At 43.7% G+C, this 14176-nt stretch overlaps 1 protein-coding gene across 2 annotated transcripts in view; it reads right to left on the bottom strand.

Moving 5' to 3' along the window:
- MTMR2 (myotubularin related protein 2) overlaps window positions 1–14176 on the bottom strand; it is a 61007-nt gene extending 46831 nt beyond the window's left edge. The window contains exons 1-2 of one of the 2 annotated variants that reach the window (XM_065678725.1): window positions 14008–14096; window positions 9427–9497 (exon numbers count right to left, since the gene is read on the bottom strand). In XM_065678725.1, the coding sequence (XP_065534797.1) occupies window positions 9427–9431 (5 nt within the window). In that variant the 5' untranslated portion in view covers window positions 9432–9497; window positions 14008–14096. Of the gene's footprint in view, window positions 1–9426; window positions 9498–14007 lie in introns of both variants that reach the window. The other variant, XM_065678724.1, reaches the window with a different exon arrangement.

The following is a 14176-nucleotide window of genomic DNA, read 5'->3' as shown; positions in this document are numbered from 1 at the left end:
AAAGTCACCTCTCCAGCACCTTCTCTATGAGTATTCCTTCCCTGCCAGAACAAGTAGCTGCTTCACTGCTTGCAAAGGTGAGCCAATTACCCAGATGCTAATTGGCATGAGCTGTTCACACCATCTCCTCTGTATCAAACTGAATGTTTTGTTTCAATAGGCACTGAACTGACATGGACAACAGGGGATAAAATGCACCACTGAGTGATACAGTTTCAGACACAGAGGTCATAAATGAGAAAAACACTGCAGAGGGCAAATTTCCATTTCCTCTCTTCCTGTTTTTCTGAAAAGTTTCTCATTATGCACATTCCTAAAACTTAATCAAGGTGAAAACTGCAAATTAATGATGACTTGTGGCAAATACAATTTAATTTGGAAGCTTCAGATGCCAAGAGAGCAGGATCCAATTGGTTCAGACTTACAGCAGGGCCATGAATGGGAAGGAGCACCTGCAGCACTTGGGCATGTCTCTTAAAAGTACAATGACACTGAGGTACTAAGCATTGCCCACTCGCTTCCCAAACTCAAGCTGACAGCTTTCCCAACCCAACACTTTCAATGCTCCTGTTGCTTCCAGAGAAGGAAAAAGAAATACTACAAAATCTTCTGGATCACATCAAAGCAGAGGGAGACAAACCAGTGCTTGTTCCCCATGAATATGACTTTGTCCTAGCTAGTACTGGCTAAACTGGCCTGGGAAATCCAGCTGCTGCCCACATAAGGCTCTCCCATTTACAGCAGCTCTCTGTGGATCTTTGCTAAGGGTAAGTGGTCCCCACGGTCCTTATCTATGTATACATACACCTAAGGGTCCTCAGAAGTCCCTCATTTTACCCTCTTCAGGCAAGCACTTGAAAGCACGCTGCCATCTGACCAAATCAGAGCCTTGCAGCAGGAGCTGGGCACTAAGCGCTGGCTTCTGCTCCACATGGATGGGGCCAGAACAGGCTCTGCTGCTGTAAATTAAGTTCTGGCATCTTAACACCATCTGTCCCAGGACAGGAATCCCACAGCGCTCAGCACTGCGCATGTCTGTAATCAGGCAACCCCTCCCCCAAAAGAGCTTAAGTGGACAAAGCAGTAGTACCTCCAGCAAGCAGTGACTCGATCTTAGTTCCTCACAGTGAAACAGAAAATCGAAACAGACTATGCTACTTAGGCAACAAGTACCAAAGGAAGCTACTCCTAGCATAGATGAGCTGCTTTCTCCCCCTTCTGAACACCCACTACCCTCTTTTTAGGCATACATAGAACAGTTAGGGCTGGAAACGACTTTACGATCATCTAGTTCCAACCCCCCTGCCATGGGACATAGGGCACATAGGACACATAGGACAGACAGTTGCTATACTCCAGAAGTGCATGGAACTCACTGTTTTTCTAAACATTTGGAGATCCCACTTTAACGTCTGAGCAACCTGTAACAACTTCAAAGGGGGAGAAAGCCAAAGCCATAAAGCAGAATGTTTCTGAAAGACAGAAAAGCACCAATTGCCAGGGCTTCCTGTGGCATTCAGTGAAGGCAGACAGTAATATAATAATGCACCCTCTCCATTCAAAAGGGCCAGCAATGTCAGAGCTTAACAGTATCTTAAAAAGAAGCCATTTCAGCAAACAAATCATTGTGCCTGTGTGTGACAGACCTAAAATAGCCCCCCATGCTACTTGCCTGAATGAGAAAGATTCACTTCTGTTGCCAAGCAAAGCTGGGTCTCAATCCGACTTCAATGTTCCAAGAGAGGAAAATGTCATTTTTTAAAAGTTGATCCTTCTAAGCAGCATCCTGAGCTGAATATATAGTACATGTTTTCCCATGAGCCATAAAGAGAATGTCCTATATTTTGACCGTGAACAAGCTTTTCTAGGAATGCAAATTTTGCTCTCAATAGTTGCACAATGGACTACAGTGTCACAAGCACCGTTCGTGCTCCATTAGTCATTCTTCTATTCTTTTTTTTCCAGCAGAAATCCACAAAAGGCCTACAGTGTGTGTAAAGCACTTGCTAAACAATAGCCCGATTGTTTCAAACATTTGCAAGATTCCGAGAATAGAAGGCCAACACCCAAAGACAAACCAACATGCAGCATGTAATTTATAACAGCGAGCAGCCCATGCTATCATGCTTTCAGTCCAGAAGGTAAATAACAGGAAGAACAGAAGCTATCAGAGGCCTGAACCGATACCCTCTCATTGGCACATGGAAGAGAACTATGAAATTAATCTGTATTCACAAGAACAAAAGGGGAGGTTGGCTTCTGACAAGCTCCAAGGCTGGTATGAGATGGTGCTCAGCTACAAGGAAGAAAACAGGACAGACCCTTAGCATGGGTTCTAAGGTGAAGAGGGGTTCCAAACGCAACCCTGCTTATTGTCAACACTGTGTTGATAGAACAGTGCTCCCCCTGCTCGTCTCTGTGCCTCTCTACACATTATGGATGCTTTTAGGGAACATTTGGTGTTGTTCAGAAGGAGATAGAGACTTTGTTTTCAAATACAGGATGCTGCAGAGGCCAGGACTGAATGAGAAGTGAAGAAGATTCCATACACAAACTCTCAAGAATAAGAGGTTAAAAAAAAAAGAGCTGAGAAGTTCTATCACCTCAGGCTTCAGATGGCTGCAGAAGTGCTGCAGAGTCACAGAAAGCCATTAGGGAGATCACTGATTGATGGGAGGTCTGGCAAGAGACCACTTGGGCCGTATCAAATCAGCACATGTCCTGACCCGCAGCTTTCTCCCCCTGACAGCCCAGGCAGCAGCCTGGAGAGACCACAGCCAAGGGGCTCACCATGCAGCATGACTGCCTCTAGCAAATAGGCAACTCAAGAAGACAAATCCAAGTGTTTCCTGATGCTTCAAGACTATTCATTTCTCTTTGCCTTTCCTGTGGAAGAAGCTGATTCCAAGTCTCGGGATATTTTGTGGCAGAGAAGTAAGAGACCTGGGTGATGCTGCTGCTATCTCCTACACCAGGAGCAACCTTAGATTTATCACTGCACCCCAGAGGAGAAAGAGGGCTGGCAACATCTATCTGTCTCCATGGCTATTCTGAATGCACTCAAAAGTGATGATGGAAATCCTACATAGAATTCAGGACCACTCTTGCAGTTTACCAACATTTATATTTACCATGTAAACTTCCACCCCCTTTCTTTCAAACATATTAAGCCAGAAAAAAACACAGAAGCAAAAATTTATCAGGATTTCAATGAAAAGTCAGACAGTCCCAGGATAAATTGCAATAACAACTCCAGAGTCTGACAGCAAGGAGAAGCAGGAAAAATGGAAACTAACGCAGTATATCAATTCTTTTGTTTGCTTGTTAATTTATTTGTTGTTTTAGAAAATAACTATTAACTTGATCAAGGAAAGAAACAGAAATAATACCTACATTAGTAAGTACTCACCTTAGGACAGAAAGAACCGCATAAAAAGACAGATAAAACTCCTCTATTATTATCTGTATCCTGGTAGTGCCTTAATTTCTAGTTACATACTAAGAACCAGTTCTGAACAGTTTAACCAAATATATGCCTACTTCCCACAGTGCATGTGTTGTCTCAATCTTTCATAAGATTCCTACCTATTCCCCTATTTAAAAAACACCCCAGTTAGAACGTAACACACACTGTTAAATGTTCTGGTTTTCTTTCAAACACACACCACGCAACCCACTCACCCCAAAAAGCCAAACACCCACAGCACTTAAAAATACCAGCAATTTACTCATCAGTGACATTACTTGTTCCATCCTGAGGAAAAATCAAGAGGAGGGAAGAGTATCTAACTACAGCCAATCTGGAGAGTCTTTTATCACCTAGCAAAACTGACATGGTGTTACACCTTGATAAGCTTTCACACACTGTGCAGCTGCGTGCTCTACCAGACTCAGATCGAGAAAGGACTGGGAACAACCATATTCTGTTCACAGCCCAGCCCCTGCATGAAACTGAATCTACCTGCAAGAACCTAAATCTACCCTTCTTAGGTCATCCACAGATGCTTCCTCCTGACATTACAACACCCCCAAGCAGAAATCAGTATATGAGAGAGAAAAAGTAACTGAAAGAGGAGTATGATCAACATGGTCTGAATGGTTTAACTCCTGATGACAAATACTACAGATGTCTATGCTCCCACCTAGTCAGTGGGAATCCAGACAATGTAGTTTAAATGTCAATTTACCTCTCCCACAGTAATTCAGCTGAATTACTTCTGGAGTATATTGACTCCTCTGAGGGTAGGGATACCTGCTTCATGTGGAGATACATCAATCTGAACTAGATCCTACCCTAGTTTCCAAATGATGAATGTCTTGTGGCAGAGAAGTTTGTATTTGCTGTTGTTTTCATTTGAACAGGCACCAGAAAAAGCACAAGGAAAGAAGGAAATGCAAAAATGAGAGAATATAATGTATTTTTCCAACAGAAGAAGTGAGAGAAGCCTTGTCACACATGCAGAGTCTTTTGGACATCTTTCTCATCTAGGTATTCCCCTGTGTTGAAAAAGGAACAAGCTTTTTCTGTAATGAAAAAGCTGACATGGCCTCCCTCCCATCTCCATCTTTGTTTAAATGCAAAACTTGCCTTAAGTTATTACTTTCACTCTGTCAAACATGGTTAAAGTTGTCTAGATGTTACAAAAACTGTTAGTGGACAAACCAGACAGATTACACACACACGTGAAGAAACAGAGCTTAGGAAACCAGACTACTAATCTCTGCTCTTTCCTTGGTTGCGTACAGATTTAGTTAATATGTAAAAAAGAGGAATGACATGAGTTCAGAAATAGCTCTTCCCTTTTTTAGAGTAGAGGACAACCCAACATCAATGCACTTTTTGCCCCCGGCACAAGGATGGGGAGTTCTGTGTAGGTCACACCTGAATTACTCACCATAAGCTCTCCCTGCAGTCACCTGGAGGAAACTGAGATGACTCACTCTTCCCCACTAACTACAAAAAGAAACCCTGACAGACTAGTAGAGATGTGTATCAGTCCAGTGAGATGAGACTAATCTCACTTGGGGCACCTCTATTTTTCTTTATGCACGGTGGGAGCAGGAAGTAGAAGCAGAAGGTGGAATCCAGAATCAGAATATGCTTTAGCAAAAAACAATAAAGATGTCCCTCCGTGGTGCTGGAGGCAACACTGATCAGCAGAATTTGATGGTGACAAGCCAATGGCCAGGATTGCTCTGTCCTAAGCACATCCACGAACAGTCCCACCACATTCTTCTTCTCACACCCCTGCATTTAATGACCATTCTGGTAGCATGCTTCCTCACCTTTGAAGAAAAAAATCTTGGGAAGCACCCTCTCACAAAGCATGGGGGCTCATTTTCAGTGTAGAAGTATGATGCCCATTTAGACTGGAGGACACAGCCTGAATTTTCAAGAACATCTACTTCAAAAGTAACTTGGGTAAAAAGGGAGCAGACGATCCCACATTTTTCATTTCTTTATCAGAGGTGTTACACTTACAAATGAGATACCGACCAGTTTTGATTTGTTAAAGGTATCCAATCTGCTGGTTAAGCCAACTTCTGATGACTAATTTTGGCAGTCATCCTTACTTGGTTTACTTGTGACTGCACTTCTGTAATTGGCCAGGTGTCTGTATCTACTGTTTTGTCCGTGTGTATGTTTTGTTCATGCAGTACAACCAGTTTTGCACAGGTAGCAGCAACAAGAAACGATTCTACATAGAATGAGCTACTTACCATGAACATAATGACTTTGCATAGAGAAATACAACAGCCTGGTACGATAGCAGAGGGCTGAAGGAGACACAAGATGTGGCACAGAGGCATACAGGCACAGGATGAGAAGAGATGGGACACAGGCTTGGCACTGGAGACCATGGCTATAAACAACTCACCAATCATCAGTTAAAGAAATGCAGATAGAATCACAGAATCATAGAATAGTTAGGATTGGAAAGGACCTCAAGATCATCCAGTTCCAACCCCCCTGCCATGGGCAGGGACACCTCACACTAAACCATCCCACCCAAGGCTTCAACCAACCTGGCCTTGAACACTGCCAGGGATGGAGCATTCACAGCTTCCTTGGGCAACCCATTCCAGTGCCTCACCACCCTAACAGGAAAGAATTTCCTCCTTATCTCAAATCTAAACTTCCCCTGTTTAATTTTTAACCCGTTACCGTTACCCGTTAGATCTGGAGCTGGACAACAAAGGGCTAACAAAGAGAACAAAGAAGTAGTATCTCACACTCATAAAAGCAACTATAAATAGCAAAAAACAGATATAATGTGGAATTGCAGACCAACGAAGAAAGAGACAGGTGTAAAGCTGTTTTACCAAACATACTAAAATGATCCCAGGTGGATCCAACAGTAAGGAAAGGAGAAACCATCAACATGAACCTCATACTTCTCCCAGCACGGGACTCCAGATGCTGACAACTCACTGTAACACCTACCATCACCACCACCAGAATAAAACCAGCAACCCTGGGACCCAGAGGAGTAGGGGAGGGGTGAGCATAACACCAGGAAGAGTGTAGAAACAAAGAACTGCACATGTGACAGCTTTAACTGCATTATTATTCTTTTACTGTAACAACTGCATCTCAGCTAATACGATTAGACATTCAAAATTCCAGTTACGCTAACAAATTCTTTGCTTTATAAAGATGTTGCTGCCTTTTTGCCTGTGAACAAGATTTCAATTGTAACATTTTGTACGGGCATGTAGCCTCTTTACATCACAGTAAATAAATCCAGATAAAAATGTTGGTTTATTCCTAACAGGTGTTGCCTGTCTCCCCAGAACAAAGAGGAAAAAAAGCCCAAACCATAAAGTCATGTTTTGCTAACTAGTTCAGCAGAAATATGATCATATACCCACACCTGCCCCCGATCAAATTCATACCATTGGATGACCTAACACTAATGACTCTGGAGCCATGGCCAAAAGACTGCAAAAGGTCCAGATCTGTAAAGTTAGCTCTGTGCAACTGCTCCCACAAAATGATTAGAACATCACCTTGAAGGCGTTATGGACTGGAAAACTGTGAACACTTTCTCTTCATGAAATATATCAAGGTTTAGAAAGCAATGAAAAAGAATTCACGGAGCAGAGAGGCAAGAAGAGAGAAGCAAGGAAAAGAGCTACCTTGAAATCACTGGAAAATTACTGAGTGAGAACATTGCCTGGCAAAAGAAACTGCAGATGGTAGGAAAAGGAAAAACAAATACTTGAAAAGTTCCACTGATTTTTTTGTTGCTGTCTTTCACTGATTGTTTCTTCAATTAACTCCCAGTTGCTGGGGCTATAAAAGAGCCAGATGTGTTTTAGTTAAAAATTAAGACAGGGGTAATTACCATGACAGTGTCTCTTCTGTATTCTCACTTCCTTGAGTTATCTCAAACACCTCTGCAAGCCAAGTACTACATTACCTTACCTTCCTGTCATCTTCTTCACGGTGCAATGGGCTTCCCACAGACAAATCACAAGATCACTTTTTTCATGTCCTGTTTTACAACTACATCTTATATATACGCTATGCAGTTATATACACTACACCTTATCAGAGCGACCTCTGGAAGGTTTCCAATGCATTTCTGTTGTATACTTGCTGTTTCTTTCTTCAACTAAGCTTTCTGGTAACATAAGCCTTTCACTGCATGGATTAGGCCTCTTTTTACACTAGTCAATACCCTCAGCACTGAAAAACCACTAACAGTGAAGCAGGTCATCAGGAAAAGATTCATGAAAAAGCAACTGTGGACAATTGATTCTGCTGAGCGATTCAGGAGGTGTTATGACATTTCCAAATGCAGTTCTTGCCTTTGTATGTGAGCTACAAGACAATTAGTAGGGGAAGGGAGATGATAAAACATCAGAAATAGATATGAAAATATGTTTGAGAGAGGTGTTAACCTCTAAGTGAAGCCACAGCAGGAATACAATCAGCTAACAGAGAGGAATCGTGTAATTTGGCATTGTGAGGTCATCCTCAACTTTAAAATTCAGGTTCCCTAATTGTGTCTCTATTGTAAATAGCCTGTAGTTAAGAAACTATGAATACAACCCCAAACTGTCTAGCAAATAGACGTAGTCAACATAACATTACCATCTCTCTTTGGAGAAGGCGTGCTTGATGGGACCCAAGAGAGTCGTGTTCTGAGCCTAGCTTTACTCCTCACCAGCTGTCTGATCTTGCCTCATCTCTCCACAGCAGTTTTTAATCTCATCCATAGGCTTTCTCACTCTTTGCCCAATCTCTCAGCAAGGAGTCTCAGCACTCAACAGCACATTCAAAAACTTAGTAAAATTACCCACAAGGCATTAGTGAAAATAGAGGAGTCCTGGCTTAGGCCCATTTAAATAGCTGGTGTCAATAGCTGGTTCTTCAACACAGAAATTACTGCCTTCTGTGTCTGTAGAGCAGCTAGGACTATAGCACCTCAAATTCCTGTGAGGCCTTTAAACATCAATATAACATTAATTAGAATACAAAAACAGGTGACTGTCAATTGCATTTCATATTCTCAAATGGAAAATATACTTAAAACACAAACACATACACTTTTATTGAATGGTCAGAGCCTGCGCGCGTGCCTGACAGAGGAAAACTTCCAAGAGTGAAGTATTTTTCCTCCGAGAAAAGTAGGAAAAGTTCCTGATGAATGCCAGAGGAGAAACATTCATGCCAAAGATTGCTACTAAAAACAATTCCTGAGTTCTTCAAAGGTCTCTCCACAAGCGTAGTATGTAAATTAGAAGCTCTGAAGTCTTTTTGACTGTTACTTTCTGCCCCAAATCTTCAATCCTAAGGTTCTCTTCACTTTGCAAACATATATGCAAAGCCAAATACAGCAGGCAAACCTGCTCTTTATCTACTCAATATACAGTACAAGAAAAAATAATCTCAGAATGGCCTTCAGTTGCAAATAAGTGTTATAAATTACCACTCACATATTAAAATTAATGATAATGAGCCCATCTGGAGTTGCTAATTGGTTCTAGGCACAGTGTTAAGTTTTTCAGATGCAAAACTCTGTTCATTATCAACACTCAGCCAGCAACATACTTGTCTTTAATGGTAACAACTTTTGAGAACTCCTGCTTCACACATATAAGAAATCAAATGCACGAAGTTCTCTCAAAGCCCATGAGGAAAATGACAGCTACTCACATTTCATCGAACACCAGAACTGGCAAAAATCTTCCCTTTCAAACTCTAACTTCAATGACTCATCACAAAACAACTCAATCAGCAAAGCTCATACATCTGGTAGCAATGTGGTGTTAGCAAGCCCTTCCCAGCCAACAGCTTACAGACCCAACTCTTTCCAGTGTCACTCTCACTCGTGGGGAAAGAATTCCTTCAATGTAGCCTTAAATCAGACCAGGTATTGACAGAACCTTATTTGAGATGAAGGGGGGAGTTCATACCTCATGGAGCTATCGCTTCAACAGACCTTGCTGCACTGATTTACACAGAGTTTATGTTTTCAGAGTTATGCCTGCAAACAAAGACAAGGAGCATGATTATTTTCATATGCTTCAACAAAAGTGCAATGCACAGAATCCACTGCGCCTGCAGACCTCTGTGGATGATAACCACCCATGCAGAGGTGGTAACAAGCAACCAGAAAGTGGTAACATCAAACACTGCTACAGTCATGCTGGCAGGAAACATCTGCCCACTGCCTTATCTCTTTCTCTCATTTTATACTGAGGGTGAAATATCACTGACATCTTCTATGGCAACTTCTCTGCAGTACAATCACCTCCACACTTCTGAACAGGCAATACAAATTTACCTTCTGCAGATCTAACAGAAATCTTCTTCAATATCTTATTAGACTGTCACTCAGACTGGACTGTAATATGTTTTTTCAGATAACATTTCAGAGGAATACCTTCACATTTCAGATATACCTTCACTCACAAACTATGGCACATGATCAACAAATCACTGCATCAACAAAATGCCTCATCACTTTTAATGATAAGTAAATATCTGAAGTTTGACATCACCTTTTAGCAGGACACATGACTTTAGGAAAAGTCATACATGGCTCTATCTGGCTTCCCTTTCACAAAAGGAAAGATTATGGCAGACTTTTGTTGGCCATTCCTTTGAATTCCAAAGGTCAGAGGGTCCATATGCAACTTCAGATTTACAAAACCAAGCAAAAACCCCACCCACAGCTCTACCTACAAATTCATTTTAAGAGTGCTCTTTGAAGAAGTCTGACTAACTAGCACAGCTGAGATGTTTATCACTTGCTCACCCAGGATCCCCAGGTCATTTTATAAATATAAAAGTAGACCATAACTCTGAGCAAAGCTTGCTCTTCTGGACATAACCACACTGTAAGCTCATCAAGCCTCAGAATCACTGTCTCATCCCATTCCTTGTTCTACTTCACAGGCTGCTCCTGGCCTGACACTGCAGGCACACAAAGCACTCCTTTCAAGCTGCTAGTTAAATACCACCACAGCTGTTTATGAGTAGTTGTCTCATGGTCACCTGTCTTCCATGAACGCATGATGCACTGGGAAAGCCCATCCTAAATCTTGACCTTTAGAAACCACAGAGAGCTGCAGAACCCAGTGCTATGCCACCCAAACCCAGCACTGGGTGAGACAGCTTATGCTTGGAAAAGCAGAACAGCTGCTTCAGCACAACTAGGAGAAGGACAGCTGAGTCAATCAGCTGTGAGCTGCTCATCTGAAACTAACTCAGAATTTCCACAGAGCTGGGGGTTTTATAGCAGACAACAGTTATACTATGAGTCTGATGAGGAATTTTTCTAACATTTTTCTAGTTGGGACAGAAAGTAGGTAACATGTGTTTAGTTATTCCCCTATCTTACCTGGGGACCACTGAGACTGCACATTACTAGTGTCTATTAAAATATCAAAGCACCTTTCACTGTCAAATGCCATTATTGCCATATTTCATATGTCATTAAAAGGCAGACAAATGTATGCATGTTCTTTAAGGCACTTATGCATGTACATGTAATATATGTATATGTAATATACATATATTATTCATATATATGTGTATATATATTCATATATATATTATTCATATATATACACATATATCTATACATATATATATTATTCACTTATATGTAAGGTGCAACCTTACATATAAGTAAGAACGTCTTACTGAAGAGTTAGATCTTAAGTATGTCTAGAAACACAACAATTACTTAACTTTCAAGCTTGAGCTGAATCAAAATAATGCATTCCTGTAGACATCTAATACCAGCAGCTGTCCAAGTCTTCTAAACCTCACATAAAACAATACAGACAACTCCAGCTCAGTAAGGCTTCATATTGCTCACTAACTGTGAATCTGGGATGAGTGACCTACTCATCTTTTTGTTGAGGTTCCTTTCAAATAAAACAGATTATGAAGACTGTGACAGCACACTCGTGATCTGTTGCTCTCCTCACATCATCCCCAAAGCTAACTTTTTTCTTTTGAAACAAACTCACTGAAAATGTGTCACACCTCTGTAGTCATAGGTTAACAATTCAAAGTTGGTCTAGCTATTAGACTACAATCACACAGATGAAAATAAGTATGTTTCAATGCATGCAAATAGTTCCAATAGCTTCAGAGGTTGCTCTGATGCATAAAATGAGACTGCAAGGCCCTTTAATGAAAAAAAAAACAAAAAAAATCTTAAAAAACACTGCTGAAAATGGATCTACAGCCCAAGTCGTAAGAAAATTATTTATTTGTGCATAAATACCACCAGATTTGCAGGGGAAGTTGATAATAAACATTCAGATGGTCACCAGGCATCTCTCATTTAAAGAACCTTAATTTACTTTCTTATAATTTTGCCCTAATCGTGACCATTTCAAATAAATGTTTCACAGCATACACCAACTCAAGATGAGGGTGTTTTTATTAATAGATAAATGTTTTATATCTGCAGTTATTTCCAACACCTAGTTAGAGAAAAAGGTATTTAATTGGAATGCATAAAAAATTGGCTCGCTTTCTGAGTTCTAGGTGCTGGAACAGAGACTTGAGGTTCTGAAAGGTTTTACATCAGCTTTTTTATACCCCAAGAAATCTGTTCAAGTCTGGGCCTTCTGAGGGCTTGGAGGACATAGCCTTGTGCATGCTCAACAGCAACACATTTATCATCTCAATTTCTCAACAGCTCCATCTGTGCAGGGCGTGCTGCTGAGAGGCTGAACAGGAGTTTCCTTGTAGCCATTGGCTCTTCTGAGTTAAGCTCTCTTTTGTGTCCACAGGCCTGTCTCCTACAGTGACCAACGTCCAGATGGGTCCAAACTGCCTGAACCGATGCAGAGGGGAAAAGAAGAATATATGGGGTCAATTAGGTAACGGCGAAAGAGGCCTATAGGCAACTGACACGGCACAGGTAAATAAATTGCACTAGGAAACTGAGAGCAGGCAACAATTTGATGGAGGGTGAAATCAGGATGAGTCATGAAGGACTCAAGAATGAAGAAACCCAAGGGCAAACTGGGCACTGCCTATCTGGGCAACAGCTCTGTGGGAAAGGGGTCCTGCTGAATCAAAACCCAGCACGGTAGTACAGAGATGCTGGCAGAAAAGTGACCACCAGCACCCTGGGCTGTAAGAACAGAGGCAGAACCAGGAAATCCACAGAAGGACCCCCATCTGCTCGGCACTCATTAGAGTGCTTCTGGAATACTGCATCCAGGTTTTAGATGTCCCCCCCAGTGCAAGAAAGACGCTGATGAGCTGGAGGGAATTCAGGGAAGAGCTACCAGGATGGTGGGGCTGGAGCACCTACAAGTAAGAGAGGCTGGATGAGCCTGGAGCACAGACTGCTTCAGGGAACTGAAAAGCAGCCCCAGTGCCTATGTGGAGATGACGGTGGGCTGCCTAGGGAGGCTGTGCAGTCTCCGTCATTGGACTCAACCACCTCTGTAGATTTTCAAGCCCAGACTGGGTAAAAGCCACGAGCAGCTAGATCTGTCCTCAGAGCTGTCCCTGGTGTGAGCAGGAGGCTGGACTGAGGGCTGCTGTGACCCTACAGCCTCGGCATGGTGAGGCAGCCAAAACAGGACAGGATGACCTCCAGCCATGAGGTTGTCCTGCATCCAGGCCCTGCAGTGAAACCCAGGGCCTCCCTTGTGCACCAGCCAACATCCTTCCTTGTCCATCAGACAGCATCCTCCTTTGCTACCCTACTGCGCTCTCCTGCATCACACGCACAGCCCAAGCAAGATGTGCTTTCACAAAATTCAGACTTCACCGACAGCCTGTGGAGGGTGCGAGAACAGGGAAGTGCTTCTTCTTCTGTGGATTACAGACCTTGGAAATCACACGCACGGCACTGAAAGCCATTCAGATCGTGAAGTCAAGCTCTCCGAAAAAGCCATAAGGACAAACCCACAGATGCTCAATGTACCCCAATTCATTACTGGGAAAGCACAGGGTAAGGCCTGGCTTGAGAACAGCAGAAAGGCAGCTGTGGAGCCTGGCACCCCACCTGCCCCTCCAGCAAGAGCTCGCTTGGACGGTTGATCCACTAAATCCTGCCCCTGCACACACCGCACAGCTTCGGTCCCTGAGAGCGCGTTTATCGACAGGCTGGCACCTCTGCACTGATTAAACACCTCAGAAGGAACCGGCTTGGCCGCAGTGGAGCAGTGCCCACGCCTGCCTGTGTGCACCATCGCCCCCACGACACAGGAACATCGAACCGAGCACAGGGACACCCTGCGGGGACACCCCACCGGGACACCCGAGCACAGGGACACCCTGCGGGGACACCCCACCGGGACACCCCGGCGGTGAGGGCACGCCAGAGCCTCCTGCCACGAAGGGAGAAAATGGCCCCAGCTCGCTGCCCCCGGCTTCCTTCCCCCTGCCGGCCCCACCTCGCCCTCTTCCTCTCCCCGCACACCCCGCGATGGCTCTGGACCGCGGAGGGGCCGCTCCAGCCGCCGAGCCCCGCAGCGGCGCTGCAGCAGCAGGGACCCGGCCGCGGCCGTTACCTGGAGAGGGAGTCACCGCTGGGCAGCCGCGCCGCCGCCCGCCCGGCGCCCAGGCTCTCGCAGCTGGAGCTCTCCTCCATGCCGGGCGGCGGGGCGGCCCCGGGGCGGGCAGCGCTGTCAGCCGAGCGGAGGGCGCCCGGCGGGGCGGCAGGCGGCCATGTTGGCCCGG

The sequence above is a fragment of the Lathamus discolor genome, chromosome 4 (assembly GCF_037157495.1).
Source record: "Lathamus discolor isolate bLatDis1 chromosome 4, bLatDis1.hap1, whole genome shotgun sequence".
NCBI lineage: Eukaryota > Metazoa > Chordata > Aves > Psittaciformes > Psittacidae > Lathamus > Lathamus discolor.
The sequence above is the reverse complement of the archived record's forward strand: the minus strand, read 5'-3'. Positions and strand labels throughout refer to the sequence as shown.